We start from the raw sequence: 20,262 nt of genomic DNA, 5'->3' as shown, positions 1-20,262 counted from the left end.
CTGACAAACAGAGGCCAAGCGGGTGAGAGAACTGAAGGACACTTTCCCTGTTAACAGAGACCGCCTGCTAGGAAAGGACTCTGACCCAGCCTAGCCTCCTTTTTCTCCACAAAGCCTGACAGCTCCAAAGTTAATCCCTGGCAAATTGGAGGAGGAGGGGGGTGACATTGTACTAAAGTAAATATGTAGCCAGGGCCTTTCTTCCCATCTCCTCCCCAGCCCGCTTCTGTCCCTTTCTTAAAATGTCACAGATCAGCTCTTCTCGTAATTGTTCAGGAAATTAGCTCCTTGCTGGCTGGCAGCTGAACACTCCATGCTACATCTTGCTGTGACTGCACCAGTCTCCTCTCCTTATGGCTCCCCCACCCTCTTTGCCCCCCTCCCTGATGTGGTCTGTTTGCTGAGAGGCTGGGGTTGACCGGAAGGGAGGTCACCAGGGGCTGACTGGCACAGGCGGCAGTGAGTGGCACAGGGTGACAGGACACTCACAAGCCCTTCCGGAAGGGCTGACTGAGGAACCGCTGGCAGTCCTCGGAGGGAGTTAGTTATCTTTGCAAGCACCCCGCCTCGGGACGCTCCCCTCAGAGATTACCACAGCCGCCTCTCGGGGCCGATGGCAGAGCCAGGAAATGCTGGTATTTTTCAAGTCTGTATCTTTCCCTCTGTTCTTTTGATAAAGGCGGGTTCTGTGGAGATGTAGCGAGAACGGCTGTTATCCCTGGGAGAGTTCTCTGGCCAAGAGGAAGTCCGTCTGACACACACAAATCCGAACACCCTGCACTATGCTGGAGATCAGACTAACACGGTGGCAGATTGCCAGGGTTGGCCCATGGCAGGCTGCCACCGCTGTATTTACCTGCACAGCCGCAGCTCCCGATGGCCGCAGATCCCTGTTCCTGGCCAATCAGAGCATCAGGAAGCGGCTTGGACCGGGACATCGCTTCCCACAGCTCCCATTGGCTGCAAATTGCAATCTATGGCCAATAGGAGCTGCGATCGCCAGTACCTGCAGAGGCGCAAGTAAATATAGCAGGGAGGGGGGAGGAGGGAACCAGCAGCTAATTTGCCCACTCCTGGACTAGATGATGACAACAATCCCTTCTGGCCTAAATATCTACTAATCTGACACAGAGAATAAATACATCTCTGGGGACAATTCTGCCCTTTCTGGAAGCTGCAGCCGATGCTCCACACCTGGATCCAGCACATTAAGCCCCACTTGGATCCTGCAGGGCTGAGCATGCTGCCCACACTTGTTGCAACTGGCAATGGTGTAACGGGGGCAGGCTGTGTCAGCATCAATTGCAGCTTCACCGTCACATCCCTGTTCCCGGGGGAGGGAACAGCAGAGAACTCCCATCTCCATGCAGCCAGTAGCCTGTGCTCCTCACTGCCATGCTGGAGCCTCCACACTGAATCACTGACAAATACAATGTGCGGAATTTTAAGATGTTGCACACAGAAGGTTTGAGTTTTGGTGTTGAGTGAAATGAGCCCACAAAACAAACCACGGCACTCAGACTTGATCCCTCTTTCCCCCTACGGCTCAGCACTGGAGAGGCTGGAAGAAGGTTATTCTGGAGGAGAGATTTGGACCCAGAGAGGAAGATAAACCCTTCCACAAACCCGCCGGTGATGGGTTCCACACAAGATCCGGTCGCCTGGCTGCACACCACACACTTTAGATGAGATTTTCAGAGTGTTTTTTAGCAAATTATGAGAGCAGGAGCCAGGCATGCATGTCCGGGAGGGATGCCTGGGGAAGTGATCATCCCGATGCAGTTCGGACTGCTTTTCAAGTCTATAATCGGGTTCTCTTGCTGCCTTCAAACACACAAAACAAAATCCAACCCCACTGCTAAGTTTAAAAATACGCTGACTAAGCGATCCAGCTAACTAGAGCAAATTATAAATCTCTTCCCCGGCCTTTCCAGTCCGGGGTCTAACTTATTTGAAGCATTAAGAAAATCCTTATTAGCTTCTGAATTTCTATTTTCCCTTTAACTCTGGCTTGGTGATCACAAATCTATGAGCATGAGTCCCAAGTGGTACAACAAAGGCATATGTCCTGTTCAGTGTCTGCACACCCACCAGATCTCAGCCTGTTTAAAAAGGGCAGGTGGAAACCTAAGGAAAGTATTCCAAGGCAGGGTTGGGGAACCTCAGGCCTGGGGGCCAAATGTGGCCCTCGGCTTGCCTGAATCTAGCCCCTGAGGCTCAGCTCCCCCCAGCACTGGGAAGCCTGCACTGATGCTATAGCCCCTCTGCTGCCACCCTGGGGGCAGAAGCACACAAAAACTACTAGCCTGCCCCCCTCCCCAGGCTCTGGTGTGCGAGGGGAATGTGGGGAGTGTCTTTCTCCTTCTCAGTCAGGGACCACAGTGAGAGGTTTTTCCCCGCTTCTTACTTGTGTGCAGCCTCCAACTAATTTTTCTGTGGGTCAGTGGTCCCTGACCCAAAAACGGTTCCCTGCCCCGTTCTAAGGTCACTACTCTTCCAGCAAAACTATTGTTATTGGATTTCATCTGACCCTTTGTAGCACTGTAAGAGAAATTGTCATTTGTGGAGAAATGTGGTTCAGACTAGGGATGTAAATAACTTGCATGTGCTTATCAGGCAGTCAAGTCGGGACTCGACTAGTCGCTTCTCCCCTCCGCTGCCTCTATCAGAGAGAGACAAGGCGGGGAGCAGGAGCTGGTGCTGGGAAGAGCCAGCTAAAAAGCCGGTTCCTCCCAGCACCGTCTCCGCAAGGGGGTAGGGGAGGCAGAGGTGGAGCGGGAGGACCGGGTGCGTGCCGGGAATCAGGTCCTTAATGTTCTTTGATCCACTCCAGTTCCACTCCTGGCTCGCACCCAGTGCCTCCCACTGCGCCGCTGCCTTTTAAATGTATTAAGAGCCTGGTGGCTCTTAATACATTTAAAAGGCAGACATGCAGCAGGAGCTAATCCCGCTGTGGCTCTACATTCCCCCCCCCCCCTTATCAATTAATTGAGTAGTCAGTAGAAATTCCATAAACTACTCAATTAACTGATTAAATGCAATTTAACATCCCTAGCTCAGTCCCATCGTGTATGATATGTATGGCTTAATATGTCTGGGACTGGACACGAGCTGGGAATCAGCTGATTCCTGGATCATACCCAGTCCTCCCACACACACACACCCCACTACACCTCTGCCTTTTAAGTGTATGTAGCTCTTAATACATTTAAAAGGCAGAGATGCAGCGGGGTTAGCTCCTAAGGCCGAGAGCTAACCCCGCTGCAGCTCTGTAGTTTCCCACCTTATGGACTAATCACGTAGTCGATGGAAATTCCATCGACTACTCAATTAACTGATTAAATGCAATTCCACATCTCTAGTTCAGACCCATGGTACATGACATGTAAGGGCTTGTCTGCACAAACATTTATTTCTTGGCAAGCTGAGGTGTGAATTTAGCCTGCCACAGACTAATTGTCCATGTGGACCTTGCTCATGCGCATTGACAGCTCTTTGGTGAATTTTGATCTAGGTCGCACTGAAACTGGAGTGGATCAAAGAATATTAAGGACTTCTTAGTGCCCAGCAGGGGAGTCCACATGAACAACTGACCCACAGCAGTCTCATTCCGGACAGAGCTATACCCCAGCCTGACACATATTCACTGTTTGCATGGACAAGCTGTGACGTAGTGGGGGTACTTGCTGGGCTGTGGTGACCCCTGCTGTCTGGAGCAAGACCCAGCAGGGAAAACCTCACTAGGCAGAGGTAAGGCCAAACTTGTTGAACCAGTGGCCAGACACCCCCCATGGAGAGGAACAAAGGAAGGTGAATGCGGCCCTGGCTGGGGGGCAGGGCTGGAAGTGGGTTAGTTGGTTGGTGGCTGTCTGTGAGGATGGATGAGACAACCTAGGGAGAGGAGCTGGAGTTTAGGGGCCCAGTCTCCCCCATCTCAAGGGGGCCTGAGGCATCCTAGCCCAGTTCCTGTAACCAGATTACATCTGTGCTGCGCTGTGCTGGAGGAGCAATAAACCACCCTCAATTCCACTGGCTGGTACAGTCTGTTTGTGCCATTTCGGGGTGCAGGAGACGGGGAACCCCCGACGTGCCGTCACACAAGCCCATAGTTAGAACCCTGCCTGCAAATTTAAGGGAGCTGCGTTATCACGAATACATCCTTCTCCCTTTCCGCCCCGACACCAAATATATATATGTGACCGAACAGAGTATTATCAGTTGGATCCTCCAAAAAGCTGTTCTCCTTAGACTAAAACGATAAACCCATTCTGCTCTGCTGTTTTATGATGCATGAATTTGAAATGTGTCTCGCAAGAGGGTTAGAGGAAGTGCCGGAGGTTGAAAGTTAAAGAATGTAAAGGCTTTAACTGGAAAGATAGGTCCAGACTCTCAGCTGATATTAATCGCCGGCAGAACTCCCTGGGAGTCCAGCTGAGGAACTGGCTTAAATAGTGCAGGCTTTTTAAAACAGGAATGACTAAAATCTGAAAACATCAGTAACCCATTTTAAAAATGAGGTCCTGCTCCAGCAATTGTCACTGGCTGCACCAGAGCTCCGCATGAGCAGTTATCCAGCCGCATGCAATCCATGGCAGGATCTCGGTTTTAAACAAAAATCCAACTCTCCTCTCAGTTCTTTCACTGTGAAGCTACTTCTCCATCCAAGTCCTTACAGCTTTCCAAGCCTCTGGGAGGTTTAACTCTGCTTTTGAAACCGGATCGGTATACAAAGTGGAATACTCTCCTCTCTTATTCTGTTACATGGTGTTTGTTAGAATTCAGGTCACTGAGAAGGAAGGAGCTGCAGTCTGAAAGCTATTTTTGCAGGTCCCTCAATAAGTAGCTAAAGGCATCACATGACCCTACAAGCACAATAACTTTGTCTTCCAACTATAAAGGACTTGAGACCTAAAAATATCTCTACTACGTCTGGAATGAGTGAATTTTTTCCCCCTTTCAGATCAGCAATTCAACAGTCTGCTTCACTAAATAATGGTCATTTCCTCCCAGCATTCTTTGCTTTGCCTTCAAGCTCGGAATGGGCAGGAAATCCATTCTACTCTCATTAGAGAAAACAGGAGATGAATTTTCCACAATTGTTTCTTAACAAAGAAGAAAATTCTACTTTATCAAACCACGGGCACTTCTAAAACTGCAGTTCACCAGAAGGTGAATATAATATCACACTTCATTGGATCATAAGAAAACTAACACTTGAAGTCTCCCAACGTCTAGTAGGCCTTTCTGTTATAGAATAATATTATAATTAATATTAGAAATATAGGGCTCAGAAAGAATGCAAACCATGATACCCATATATTGAAGAGAGAAAACAAATGATGTATTATGAACACATTAAAGGAGGCTATTTAGGTTGATTTAGGCTTGTATAATATTTTAAAAACAAACAAACACATACAGAAGACATGACCAAATCTAACCTCAACAGACATTTCATGATAGTTTTTTTTATAACTTCACATTTCAATGAAAACATTTTTTGCCAGATACTTAAAAATTCCTCTGCAGTGCTTGGAACACTCTGCTAGTGCATAAGGACTTGGAAGTGAAGGGGAGTTTAAACAGAAGTAAAACTAACGAATCTATTTTCAGTATTCAGGCTCAGTGGAATGCAAAAAAGTAAAAAAAAAAATGGGAACAGACAATCAGATTTAAAAAATACTTTTGGTTTATTAAAGAATCCAGGGTTATTTATTAAAACAAAGAAATATATTTATTTTTAAATATTAACCTGACATTGACCCTTTATGCTAACAAAGGAACCTCTAATAAGACAACTTACTTGAGTCTTTTGTAATTTCTAAGGGTGCTTTTCATTCAAAACTTCCATGAAAAGCACTGGGTATTTTGCTATAGTATGATGTGAAGGAGGAATGCAAAAAAAATGCTTCCAAGGCAATGCAGAGACCCAAATACAGCAACATTTAACAAATTATAGAAGGGCAGGTTCTAATGTTATGGATTTACTCCTTAGCTACACCAGCATGAGATCTACATATGGCTCAGAGCAACCAAACATGACCATAATTCTAGTCATTCGAACAACTTTATGTAATATTCATTTACACATGAAAACAACATCTCAACCTGTCTGAAAATAATGCTCCATCTTCTCTCACCCATGTCTCGCCCTATTAAATTAATAGGCTATGACACTTTATAGTAACAGAGAGAAAAAACTGATGTTTGCTGCAAACACATTCCAATTCTTCATCTCAGCTTCCTCCTCCCCATCTAAAAGCCATTACTGAAAGAAAAAATATATAGCCACCTGGGATGCAATTCATCGGCAGATCTACTTTTCTGCTGCAGCCTGTGAGTGAGTTGCTGAAATGAAGTCAAGACAAGTTCTCACACAATGTTTATTAGTGGTTATTCAAGTTACCTTTGCTTTGTTCAAAACAGGGCGTTACCAGACTTTGCTACCCCGCCTACACCATGGTTCACCAGATGCAACTATGCAGCTCATTTGTTGCTACAGTCACACCTTTCTCTGCTCTCCCAGGTGTAAGCGTTCTGAATCATGTACTGTAACTAAGCTGTCTGGTTTTTCTCCTCCTCTCCTCCACTCATGGACTTAGGCGTTAACCTGTTGTTAAATAACGAGTTTGGTTAAGTGCCTTTCACTGTATAAAGTGAAAATGGTAAGTTGAGAGAGGAAGAAGGGGAAAGAGGGGGATTTGCAATAGGGCCTAGGGGACTTAGAAGCCCATCTCACAATGGAATGGAATGATAGGTGCCTAAATCCTTTGGGCTCTGTTGACAATCCCAGATTTATTCTCCCTGGCCTTTATTGTCTTGCCAATGTTTATTGCCAGATAGAGAACAGAAACTTTCCAAGTCAGTGTGGGAGGTTTCAATGCATCCTTGGGGGCAGGGGATTTCCTTATAGAAGTGCAGGGGGTTGGAGTCCCCAACCCAGTAGACTGGGGTGGCCCCTTATTCACGCTGCACATCCCTTTCCTTTGTGCCCACCAATTAGTGAGGGGGAGCTCTCGAAGTTCGGAGATTCAAACCCGATATGCATCTGAACTTTCAAAGAATAGGGACCCCCGCTGTGACAGCCCCCGTTCCAAAGGGTGCCCTGTTCTTTGCACACAGCTTTCCTCGCAGCCTTGACACACTCACTACACCAAACACATCTTGCAGAATATGTACTGATAAAGAGGAATATGGAAGGTATCTACAGAATGCTTGTAACTTGCCAAGACTTGTGTTCCTGTGCAGCCAGCCAGCTCTGCACTGGACTGCACTCTGGGCGCAGGGGATAGGAGAAGACTCAGATTTTGTTTCATGTTATAAAAAATGTGTTTCCTCCACACTCTCATTTCTAGTTAAAGCCTTTATTTTTTTCTTAAATAAATCTTCTTTTGCTTTGTGGTAAAAGCTCGCAAGTGCTGTGTGGGACAGAGAGGGTGGTTCAAGGTAAAGCTGGTGAACTGGGAGACACTTCTCCCTTGGGGGCAGAGCTTCTGGGATTTCTCTGGGCGGCCAGTGTCAGAAGCTGGAGGTCACATCAGGGAATGAGTCAAAAGCACTCAGAAACCGGGAAGCAACTTTTTGTTAACCTGCCTGGCAAAGGCAAGGCTGGCAGAGCCCAGGGAAGGAGCAGCCTGAGCAGTTCACAGGTGGGTAGCGTCAGGTCCCTGACACCCAGCTGCTACCAGAAAGACTCCCACTGGAAGAGAGATGACTCCCAGATCTGGGTACCCTGAAAACTGTCACACCCTCCATCCTACAAGATCTTCCTCTCCCTGAAAAATCCTCCCCAAAACAGACATGCACTGCAGACATCAGGGCCTGGGCATCCTACTGCCTTCTCTGGTCCAGCTTAGCATGCCCACATGGAGCTTCTCTGGTACTTGTGCCCCAAAATCAGCGCACTGCCTACTTCAGAGGTCTTGCCTGGCTGTGACGGAGGGGCAGTATACCTTCAGGCACAAGAGGTGAAGAGTAAGCCCTAGAAACACCTGTGAGATTGAAGCCTTGTCTATGCTACTGTGGGCCTTCAACCTAAGTTACCCAACTTCAGTCGCTGATGTCAACGTATTTAGGTCTGATTATCACAGTGCCTTTACCGCAGTGAGTCGACAGCTGACACCCTCCCATCGACTCCCCTTACTCGTCTCGTTTTGGTGGAGGACCAGCGTCAATGGGAGACCACTGGGTGGTCGATTTATCATGTCTATACTGGATGCGATAAATCAATCCCTGCGGGATCAATGGCTCCCCGTCAATCGAGCCCATAACAAAGACATGACCTGAGTCAGGGGCATGGTGCTTTCAAAGATAAGTCACAACACCAATCCTTAGGCACGACTTCCTGTATTGTGGATCACGACTTCCTGTATTGTGGATCTGAGCCCACACCAGCTGCAGTTGATCCTGATTAACCACCTAGTTCAGCAACAGGTGGGGAGGGGCACCAGGTAACTGATGTGGCACCTGAGAACCAAATATAAAAATAAACAGAGGCATAGCTGCTGTGGCACCCAGCAGAAGCAATAAGAAACAGATGCACCTATTCAGACCTATCCATACTGTTTACTTATGGCTGGCTAGGGTCAAATTCTGTCCCTTTTCTTCTCATGTACCCTTAATTAAATCACTAAGATCACTTGGATTAGCAAAGGGCCAGAAAATGGCCCGGTGCATTTAATGTTACAGAGTGGTTGGGTCCAAGGGGATGCACAGATCTGGAATTTTAGTTGTGGACTTCCAGACTCGATTGGAGAAAACTATTGACAAAGAAACATCTTCTTGGCAACACTGTTTTAGCAACTCTCCCCTGGCCCCTTAGCGAGAGGAGTAAAAGGGGCCAAGGGAGGAAGGCAGAGAACAGATAAAATCCTTCTTTGATGAAGACTTCACCACAGACTAGCAGAGAGCTGCTGAGGGGACGACTGGAACCCAACTGATACCTGGACACATCCTGAATTACCACCTCGCCTGCCTTTTGTTGGGTCCCACCGGCTTCTGAGCCATGGTGGCTCCCTGTGATACTCAGCAAGGGGGAAGGCGGCCAGCCTCCCAAAGGCAGAAAAGAATCTGGGAATTAAAGAAGCCAATCCCCCTTGGCTGTGTGTTTTCCTTCGCCCGGAGCAGGGCAGGGGAATAGGAAGGATGGTGAGGGCCACTCAAAGCTTACACAAGCCACCACTACAAGTCTCGGCAGGGCTCAAGGCTCGTTTGAAGCCCAGGCTCAGATATTGGGAATTGTGCAAGATACCGAGATTCTAAGCAGCAGTCTGGGGTCAGAATCCCCACAGCGCCTGCTGGTGTGAGCCCATCTCTAGTGCAGAGTGTGGCACATCTGAAAGACAAGCCAACTTCTTTCCTAATGGCATGGGGATCCATGACTGAGCTGCTTGGTGATCACATTACCCCCCGCCCCCCATTCATGCCCGACAACATTGCTTATGAAGGCCTCCCCCTGGAAGGCACAACGGACTGTGTGAACAAAGGGAGTTGATTTCTGTCCACGCATGCGTCTGTCCATCCAGGTTCTTAGTCTCTCTCTGACCGGGACTTATGTTTGCTGTCTATAGACATGGAAATCTACATGACTTATGTAGCCTTTGGGGCCACTGCCGCGGGAATTTACACAGAACAATATGGTCCCTTTCTGCATGCACTCACCGCTGCCTTCTACAGGAGACCTGCCCTTTCCTTTCAAAAGCTGAACAAAAAAAGCACCTCTGTAGCTGATCATCTTTCCAGAGACGAGTTTCCTTGCATTGACGTGATTTATGCTGAGATCTGTGTTTCTGGAACTGGAGATCAAGCGTTTGCAGCCTATAACCTTTAGTTAGTGTTTCAGTAACGACAGGAGTATGTGACTGAGGGCTTACCTACACTTACAACGCTGCAGCTGTTAAACTCTAGCACTCAGAGAAGACACGATTTAACCAACAGGAGAGCATCTCCTGTAGCCATAAGTACTCCACTTTCTCCGAGAGCTCATAGTGTTATTGACAGGAGAAGCATTGTCTACTGTGAGGGTTTGTCATTACAACTGCATCACGCAGGGAAGTGGATTTTCCATACCTCTGAGTGACGTAGTTGTACCGACATTAGGGATGTAAAACAGCATTTAAATAGTTAACCAGATAAACAACTAAAATGTTAACACTTGACCGGTTAACCGCCTGCCCGACCTGGGACACTCCAACACGGCTGGGAGGGTGTGTCCTAACAGCCTGCCCAGGCCGAGTCCTGCTGAACTGTTCCTGCACGGCTGGAGCTGTTCCCACATGGGGCAGGGTACAGCCAGGCTGCCCCCGCACCGAGTCAGAACAGCTGAGGTCCCAACTGCCATCCCCAAGCAGTCAGGGAACCAGTGCTGAAAGGGAGCTACCTGGAGAGTCTGGTGTAAGGCAGCAGTTCCCAACCGCCGGTCCATGATTATGCAAATAAAATGTTGCTGGTCTGTCGAAAGTTTGTGAATGAGTTTCCCGGTCCCCAGTATAAAAAAGGTTGGGAACCACTCGTGTAAGGGAATGCAGGGGAGAACTGAAAATTAAAAGAAAAATGAGGGGAGGGGGAAGTCAAACTCTCGTCCTTAGAACCCAATTCCGACATTCCCAAGCGGATAGGATTCAGAGCACTGTGACACATCCCATGTTTTTATACACTGCCCCAGGGATTAAGGGGCTTTCAGCACAGCCAAACCAGGACCTGCACTTGGATTGTTCTAAGCAGCGGCTAATGCAACTAGCAACCTGTGACTATAATATCTCTCTGAAGGGCCAGTCACCAGCACAGCTATGCAATGTGAGACATGATGTGCTGAGTGCAGGTAACAAATAGTAGTGAGGCCATGGATGAGGAATGGTAATGGGCAGTGCAATAAAAACACACAGTGATCAGGATTCCCGATGTGCATTCTCCTCCCCTGACCACTGAAGAAAACTCCTTCCTATATCTGGAAATAGAATTCAGAAACCTTGACTCTTAATTCCGTGCTGTAGCCACTAGACAATATTCCGTAACACCGGCAAGCAGCAAACAGCAGTCCGACTTCCAGTTGTCCCTAATCTAACTACTATAGCACACTGCCTTCCAGAGCTGGGAACAAAGTCAGTCCCTGCAAGAGCTGAAAATGGAATCCAAGATTCCTAGCTCCCAATCCCATTCTGTAGCCAGTAAGGAATATTCCTTAATTCTAGCCCTTTTGCTGCAGCAGATGATTCAACATAAACACAATCTACCCATCCACTTCGGCCTTAATCATCAACTACTCCGTGTGCTCTGCTGTCAAATGGCTAGGTGTGACGCAGTGAGTCAGTCGCTTGCCAGCCTTTTTCCATTGGAAGAGTGCCTAGAAAAGGGGTCCCTTTCTTCTTTGCACCTGAAATCATACAGTTACTAGGGAAAGGCACAACCACATTACTCGTGGTTTCAGATATTTGCATCCAGGAGTATTTGTAATATTACGTGCAGCATTTTTTTCTTATAGGGCCTGATTTGGAGACATGCCAAGAACCCTCAAACTACAAGCAGTAGCTTAGTGCACTCAGCACCTGGCAGAAAGAAGCACTCTGCACCACACACGATCAGGCCTATAATAAACACAGGGATCATGAGATCATCATAAAAGCAGGTTTTAAACGCAAGCGTCTTTCATGCCTGCTTTTTAATTAAGACAGTTATAAACAGCCATTTATTTCAATCACTGTCCACTTTGGCTATAGAAATATCAAGTGCGTTCTAATTACAGCAGCTAGTTTATTTAACAGAGCTTTATGTTGTTCGACATTTAGCGGAGTCACTCTTCAGAGCAGCTTGTGCCCTTACAAAGCGTTAGCGCTATTAAAGAATGGATCAGCAGCAGCTAAAGGAGGAGGAGGGGATGAACTGACATTAAAAGCGAATGTACTTAGCAGCTCCTTATTTAACCAACTTGGGCAAAACCTCTTCAGCGTCGCAGAATTTCCATGTGCGACACCAAATCCATTTTGTTTTGTTTTCCTGAACCTTGGGTGGTGTGTGTTTGGTTTTTGGTTTTTTGGTTTTTTTTGCCTCTCAGAAAATAAATACAGCGATGTCATACTCTAGCATTGTTGGAATGGACATGAATGTTGGAAATCAGCAATGTGCCCATCTAGACTTCTGTGAGGGCAAAGCTCAATAAACTGGTCAATGCCCACTGAATTACAGGCTGCAGAACTCACCTGCAGAGACAGATGCTGACATCTGTGTCAGCTCACTGCATAATTCTCATGTTTAGAGCATTTTCCATGTGCAGATCCCACAGCGCCATGGCGCAAGAGGGAGGGCGTAAGCACGACTGACCATATTTTACAGCTGGGAGAATGGAGACACGATGTAAATACAACCCAGATCCCTGACTCCTTAGTGCTGTGCTCTCATCAGAAAACAACGCCGCTGCCGGAGGGCAGCTGTAGCGTGAGGAAAGCTGAACACCCTGCAGCTTTTCAGAAGGTCTATGGAGGGTGCTGGCATGCTGCGGCTCTGGCACTCACAGCAGATGCACGTGCACTGTACTGTTTCAAGGCCCTTCTCTCCTATAGACCACTGAGCTCTTCTCCCTGTACAACTGCAGCAGCTGCTCTGCCTCAAATTGCATCAGTGCCTGCAACAGGCCTCACCCTCCCACTACAGCTCTGATTTAACATTACTTTATTGCCCCTTGGGGAAGACATGGGATCCAATTTTTATAGCTGAAGGCAGAGTTAACCTTTTAATGGGCTTAACTCTCCAGCCCCTCCCCCCTCTATTGTAAAATTCAATACAGCAAGCCAAACTTCAGACTGACTTCAAAGCCATCTAGTCAAACAGAAAGCTGGCTTCAAAGCCATCTAGTCGAACATGCTCTTCAACAGCAAACTGTGGTCCGGACCTTGATTTCCAGGTGACTTCCTGATCATTCTTGTGACCCCGGCTGGAAGTGACTGAATGAAAGTATGTGAAATAACTCTACGGAGAGGCTATCTGTCATGCCCCTTACTCGTTCACTGAGCCGTAGTAGCGACAGTGTGTCAAGTCAAAGAGATATTTACTGGCCAATGTTTTTGAATTTCATGTGATTTTTTTTATCTTCCTTGATATCTTAGTGGGGAATGAAAACCATAATTCTTTGTTAAGGAGCAACAACGCATGCAGAGCTGCATGAGACAGAGAGAGAGAAGGTCCTTTGGCCCAGAGAGTTTACAAAGGATGGGCTAGCTTCTGTCCCCTTAACTAAGGCGGAGTAGCTCCTAACACCACTCAAAGTCGCAGGAGAGTGGCCACCGTTTCAAAATGCAAAAATTGGAACCCTGCCCCCAGCTCCTCCTCTTTCCCCTGAGGGCCCACCCCTTGGCCAGGTCTCAGCTGGGCAGTGGTAAAAGCCATCAAGGGAGCCTGGTCCACTGTGGAAAAACCTGGATCCTCCACCTGCCCTTGGGAACTGGGGTGCCTAAGAGCATGCCCACTCCAAGAGAAGGAGAAGAAAAGCAGGAGTCGGGAGGCTAACGTTGACCTCAGCCCCTGGGAGACAGGTAAGCACCCCACCCCCTCACGCCCAGACCCTACAGCGCCCTCCCTGGAGTGGCAAAATCTTTAATCTGGCATACACTGTTTCCCAGGGTTGCTGGATTAAAGAGGTTCAAGTGTATTAGAAAATGTGTCCTAACGTTTAGCATAACTTTTTCATATCATTAAAATCTTGCTGCGTTCATTCCCTTGTCCCTCCATAAATATTCCCTCCTCTAGTACTTACAGATAGTCAACACATCCCCTGCCATGTAGCAGCCTATGACAGGAAAGAGGCCATCTGTAATGAACATAAAATGCTTTCTTTCTTGAGGCTGCAAGACACAAAGAGATCCTGTGGCTACCGAAGCCTGAGATTCAGAATCACCAGAAGCTGTGTGCCAAGTCCTCATTGGGCTCAGCGGTCGTGGAATGGATTGTGGACGCCTTACGTTGCCCTGTTCAAGTCCATCATGAAGCGGTTACCTGGGAGAAAGGGAATGATCCTCTGCTTCGGGTCTTTCTGGCCTCCTTCAATGGGGAATTTATCCAGAAGCTGCATCTGCAACAGAAACAGAAATATATTTAGCCTGCACATAGGGACCCTCTGTCCTTCCTCCTCCAGCTGCAGGGACGATTTGGTTTTACAGAGGGGAGATAAATCAGAGAAACTGCCGGAATGACTGACAGTGTCCAAGGGTTCCTGTACCAGAAAATGCAATATGCTCCAATAAAAGGAGGGGAGGTTCCTGTGTGCCTGTTGGGACAGGGCCAAGGCAAATAGCTGAATCCTGCCTTTCCACAGCTCTAAAAGCAGGTACTCATCTTTCATTACAAAACAAATGCCATGTCTCCAATCCCCATTCTGCTCCGTGATGGATGAGGATGAAGGCTCCACCTGCCCTCTTGGACAGACCACCCACCTGGCAAGAACTGCTGCTTGGAAAGAAACGCAAGCGGATATTTTAATAAAACATTGAATCTGTCCTCTCCTTGGCAGAACTGGTCCCACTGGGCTGTTCCCAGGCTGAGACAAGAGCACTCCTCCTTCCCATGGAGGGACACAAGGGCACAGGAGTTTCCAGGCCTTCTGGAGAGGCTTTTCACTTCACTGTCAGCCCTGTCACAAAATCCCCGTGTGAAAGAGCTGGAGAGAAACAACGGTGTGAATGCGGAGAATCATCAATGCCCTGCTCGCAGACACGGGCCAAAAGAACACTCCAGGAGACAAGCCCAGACAGTAGAGTAGGAAATCTGATGCAAATACACAGAGTGGCATTCACCCTGAGCATGACCTGTGGACCCCTGAAGGCTCACTTACGATCTGCCAGCTCTCCGCACAGAGATTAATTTCACCTATAGAGAACATTTGCAGCACATTCAGACATTAACCCAGCAGATCCTTGATTCGGCCCTCTAGTGTCAGAGAACCAACTAAGGGCTCCACTGTACTTGGTGCTGTCCAAATAGCCCCGAGCCAATGTACTTGAATGCAGTAAGGCCACATCTCCACTTACTGGAGGATGGATGCTCTGGCGATCAATCTTCCAGGGTTCGATTTAGTGGGTCTAGTAAAGACCCGCTAAATCAAATGCCAAGGGAGCCTCTGTCAGCACTGGTACTCCTTGCTATCAGAAGGAGTAAGGGAAGTCAATGGGAGCATTTCTCCTGTGGACCTCCCACTGTGGAGATTGCGCCAAGCTTGGCTTAAGGTACATCAACTCCAGCTACATTATTTACGTTATTTACATAGCAGGAGTTGTATATCTTAAGACAACCTTTTCCATGCAGTGTAGACCTGGCCTAAATCTACATCATACTGAACAGACAGCAGTCAACATAAAAACATAAGAACGGACGTACTGGGTCAGACCAAAGGTCCATCTAGCCCAGTAGCCTGTCTGCCGACAGTGGCCAGCACCAGGTGCCCCAGAGAGGGTGGACCGAAAACAATGATCAAGCGATTTGTCTCCTGCCATCCTTCTCCAGCCTCTGACAAACAGAGGCCAGGGACACCATTTCTGTCCCCTGGCTAATAGCCTTTTATGGACCTAGCCTCCATGAAATTATCTAGCTTCTCTTTAAACTCTGTTATAGTCCTAGCCTTCACAGCCTCCTCTGGCAAGGAGTTCCACAGGTTGACTACACGCTGTGTGAAGAAGAACTTTCTTTTATTAGTTTTAAACCGGCTACCCATTAATTTCATTTGGTGTCCTCTAGTTCTTCTATTATGGGAACAAATAAATAATTTTCTTTATTCGCCCTCTCCACACCACTCATGATTTTATAGACCTCTATCACTACAAAAGCATGGTCTGTAGAGACTACACCTTGCAGCATAGAAGCCTTCCACTCAGACTGAGGAAACAGAATAAAGGCTGGGACATACGGTCTCCAGATGCTAACAGCCCTTGTAAAGGTGGGGATTGGGTTCATGGCTAACTCTAAGGGGACAGCACCCAAGAACAGTTCTTGCAGCACTTCGCTGTTCCATGGAGAACCCCCACAAATGGTCTCCCACTCTAACGGACCCAGTCCAAAGCTACCTGAGACCTGACAAAGGAGGAAGGTTGCATTAACTTTTCTGATAGTCTCTCCCAACCCTACCACCCATCTGGCATGCCCTCGACTTTAACCCAGTCTGTGATGATGTCAGAATACATTCACTAAGCTCTATAATCGTTTTAATTTTCTCCCAGATTTGGTGCTTACAAAGCAACCCTCTTTTGGTTCCCCAGTTGACACAAACACTACTAAAAGCTTGGGCTAATGGAAATCAGGGATGCTAAAAGGTGTTTAATTAAGTAACCATTTCAGTGGTTACATGGTTACATGCAAGACGGCAGTCGGCTCCCCTGGTGTGCACGGGGAGCCAGCTTTTAAGCCAACTCCCCGCATGTACTGGCTCCTGCCTGCTCCCGCCCAGTGCTGCTGCTTCTGATACAAAGACAGCAGCGAGAGGGGTGGGAGGAGGTAGCTCCCCAGGAGCTGGTGCATGCAGGGAGCCAGCTTTTAAGCCGGCTCCTTGTGCATACCAGGAGCCTGCGTGTAACCATGAATGTTAAGATTAACTGTGTCCACAATTACATTTTCACAGCCCTAGTGGAAATGAGGGATGTTAGCAAGTAGTTGACTAATTGCCGATCGGATAATAAGCTTATTGGGTAGACGAGAGGAGTGCTCTACTACTTTCTTCCCCCCCGCTCTCCGCTGCATCTGTATGAGAGGCAGTAAGTGGGGGGGGGGGGAGGGCAGGAGCCGGTGCTGGTGGGAGCTGGCTTAAAAGCTGGTTCCACCAGCACTGTCTCTGTGGTGCTGCCTCCCCCTCCTCCTCCTCTCCCTCCCCCCCGCTCCCGCTAACAGGTGGCTCTCAGGAGCTACCCACTGCAGCTTTGCAGAGTGGCCCCTACACGATTACCAAGATAACCGCCGTATAACATCCTTAGTGGAAATACCTGGCAAATCTTATATGACCCTCTCATTTCACCCGAACTGAATCGACTGTCACACCGATTAACACATATTTACAATGGCAATGACAGCGAGCCCCGGGGGATCGAATTAATATTTAATATAAAATGGACACTTGTCCAGCCATCTAGGTTGTGGGAGCCAATAACATTGGCTACCTCAACAGGTTTTCTTTTTTTTTTTTTTAAATCCCAAAATCTGTGGAAACAGAGCAAAAAAATAAAAATAAAAATAAAATATTTTTCCTTCTAAAAAAAACCCCCAACAGATTCTCTCTCCTCTTCTACCACAGAGAACATCTTCAGCATTCTAAGCACACGGCACAGCAAGAGTAGAAGGAACATCTGTGCAGGAGGGAAAAAAATAAAACATCCTACGTTTCCCCAACAGAGCGCCAGCACAGTGAATAAATAGTGCGTGGCACTAGGGACTGTGAGATAACTTGCTTTTCTACTGAAGGAGGGTTTTTTTATTGGAAATGTTGTTCTCTCCTAGGAATCAGGATGCTGAAGGTCCGACATGGGGAGAAGGGTGGCTAGGCAAAGCCGCTGTCTAAGTTACAGTTTTGCTGTCACTACACTTTTAGCCAGGCAGATAATTCTCCTTTTACTCCAGAGTGACTGACTCAGGCTGGAGCTGATACAAATTCCCAGGGTTATTCTTGGAGTTAGATTAGCTTGGCTAATGCAGGCCTGTTTAACCACATCAAGAGGGTCACAATGTGTATAATTTAGCACTATTTATCTAAAGGGTGGATATCAGCAAAACAGATCCAATACGCTACAGCTGAAGAGTCTGGCTAAACTTTCCTAGTCAACAGTTTCTTCCCAAGCTCTTGTTTCTGCCAGGAAAGCTTTTTCTAGCGAAAATGTGACTGGACAGGATGGATTTATGCACTAGTGCGGCAGATAGCTGCTGGGAGGGGTGCGCATTGCGGGGCGCTTGCACAGATGCAGTAAAATTTGTTGTGGGTTGCAAACTTACTCCAGCCACTGACGGGGAAAAGGGAAGTAACTAATGGTCAGCCCATTTCTCTCACTCATGCACAAGGAAGCATATTTACCTGCTAAGGCTTCTGTGCTGGTAAATATTAATGAGAAACCAATAATGTTAACAGTGGAAGCTAAAAGAGCATTTATGATCCCTGCGCTGCAGGAAACTCACGCAGGACATTAAAAGAAGAGGTTATTCACCTGTAACAGGAGGCTCTTTGAAGTGTGTGGCCCCATCTGTATTCCACTGAGGGTTTGCACGTGTGCCATGCGTCCAGAGCCAGAGAATTTGAAAGTAGTAGTGTCCATGGGTCCATGCGTGTGCCCTTGCTTCGCCTCATGGTTTTGTGTGAGGCGATAAAGGATGGAGCAGACTAATCATGCCTTCTGTTCCTTTTCCACCACAAACTGAACAAGTCTACAGCAGAAGGGAAGGAGGGTGCTAAGTGGAATGCCGACAGGGACTATATATCTCAAAGGGCCTCCAGTTTTCACATAAGGACCATCTCCTTCTACAAGTGATGGTCCCTATGAGAAATAACAAGCCGTATCTAATTTGTAGAGCCCTGCGCAGATACAAAATGTTATAGCCTCATCTGTATCTATATCCGCAAAGATGAGTTGCAGATATCCTCACTGACTTCCCTGGATGCGGATATCTGCAGATTTGCAGGGTTCCAGCTAGAAAATTTGTATCCACGTCCATAGCTGCAAAAATGAGCCCTGGATGTGGAGGTGGATACCCATGGATTTAAAGCAGCTATCCGTGGATTTGCAAGGATCTACTAATTTGGAGGAGGGCACGAGGAAGAGGATTGAACGGTTGAATGGAGGAACAAAGAATCTAGTGCAGAGTCCTGCACGTTGACATAGCATGCAGCAAAGGTATGTACCATGGTTGGCCTACATATGCCCAGAAGTGATACACCAAGAAAACTGGCTGTAGTGTACGCATGTGTCCTTGTGGAATGGGCTTTCAATCCAAGGGGTGGACGCAGTTCAGACAAGCAATGGCAGAGCATGATGCACCCCAAAATCCACTTGGAAATCCGTGGTGTGGAGATTGCCTGCCTCTTGATCCTCGTCGCTATAGTGAGAAACAACCTAAGGAACTTACTGCCTGGTCTTGTCCTCTGCAAGGCCTTACAGACGTCGAGAGGCTGAGGGCTCTGCTCTTGCACTGAAGCATGTAATTTTGGAAAGGAAACAGTAAGCGCGTGGATTGGTTGAAATGAAACCAAGATACAATGTTTGGTAGAAACTTGGAGTGCAGGGGCAGGGAGACTTTGTTCTTATGGAACATGCTGCGGGGGGAGGGAGAGGGAACGACAGTTTACCTCCTTTTCATAGGTATAACAGCTACTAGGAAGGCAACTTTCAAGGAAAAGAGGGACAGGGGACATGAAGTCAGTGACTCACAGGGTGGCTTTGCCAATGCTGAGAGAATGAGGTGAATAGGTTTACCAGATGGTTTAACCAAAAATACCGAACGGCCCCCTCCCCTGCAAAAAAACATGGGAAAAAATTCTGTTGAGGGAAAAAAAGGGGGGGGGAGACCAAAGTTGGTGAGAAAAAAAACCCAGCATGGCCTCTTTCAGTGTGTGCAGAGTCAGAATAAGGATAGGAACAGGGGAGAAGTTGAGCACTAGGACCCAGGGAAGGCATTGCTTCCCCATGGCCTTTAGGCTTTTTGCTGGCGGCCATTTTGTTTTCTTGATCAAGCCACAACGCAGCTTCCTTGCGGAACCAGGTAAGCAGGAGGTGCTGGGGCAGGGGGTTGGGGGTGGCGGAGGCCCGGGGTGAGAGGCTGGGGGCTGGGCCCAGTTGCCGAGTGTGGTAGGGTTGCCAGGTGTCCAGTATTTTCGCCTCCTGGCAGGAAAAAAACCCAGAAAACACCGGACATTTTTTTACTAGACAGGAGGCAAAAATATTGGACTGTCCAGGTCAATATTGGACACCTGGCAACCCTAGAGGTAGAGGTTCTACAGGGGCACATGTGAGAGTGGGAAAGTCCTGAGGAGACGGTTACAAAATCTAGTAGTTAAGCGCTGTGTAAATATGGATGCTCTTCCAGGGGGCAACAGGTGGCAGTCCAAAGGGGAGTGTCCACTTCCTCGGGGGCAAACCCCCTCCAGTGGGCCCAGAAAGTGAAACATTTCCACGTGGCCCAATAGGAATACTTTGTGGACTCTTTCCTGCTGCTTGAAAAGATGCCTAACGCTGCCAAGAAACATTCCCTTTCTAGAGAAGATGCCCATCAAAATACAAGGTGAGGTGAAGCACCTGTGGACTGGGATATCTG

General features: G+C 47.7%; 1 protein-coding gene across 3 annotated transcripts in view; it reads right to left on the bottom strand.

Annotated features, from left to right (window-relative positions):
- Nucleotides 1–20,262, bottom strand: part of SH3PXD2A (SH3 and PX domains 2A) — a 379,907-nt gene that overhangs the window by 242,186 nt on the left and 117,459 nt on the right. For all 3 annotated transcript variants that reach the window (XM_075935538.2, XM_075935536.2, XM_075935537.2), the window contains exon 3: nucleotides 13,984–14,059. In XM_075935538.2, coding sequence (XP_075791653.1) covers nucleotides 13,984–14,059 — 76 coding nt within the window. The remainder of the gene's footprint in view (nucleotides 1–13,983; nucleotides 14,060–20,262) is intronic.

This window comes from Pelodiscus sinensis, chromosome 8 (assembly GCF_052426305.1).
Source record: "Pelodiscus sinensis isolate ZL-2025 chromosome 8, ASM5242630v1, whole genome shotgun sequence".
NCBI classification, from domain to species: Eukaryota; Metazoa; Chordata; order Testudines; family Trionychidae; genus Pelodiscus; species Pelodiscus sinensis.
The sequence above is the reverse complement of the archived record's forward strand: the minus strand, read 5'-3'. Positions and strand labels throughout refer to the sequence as shown.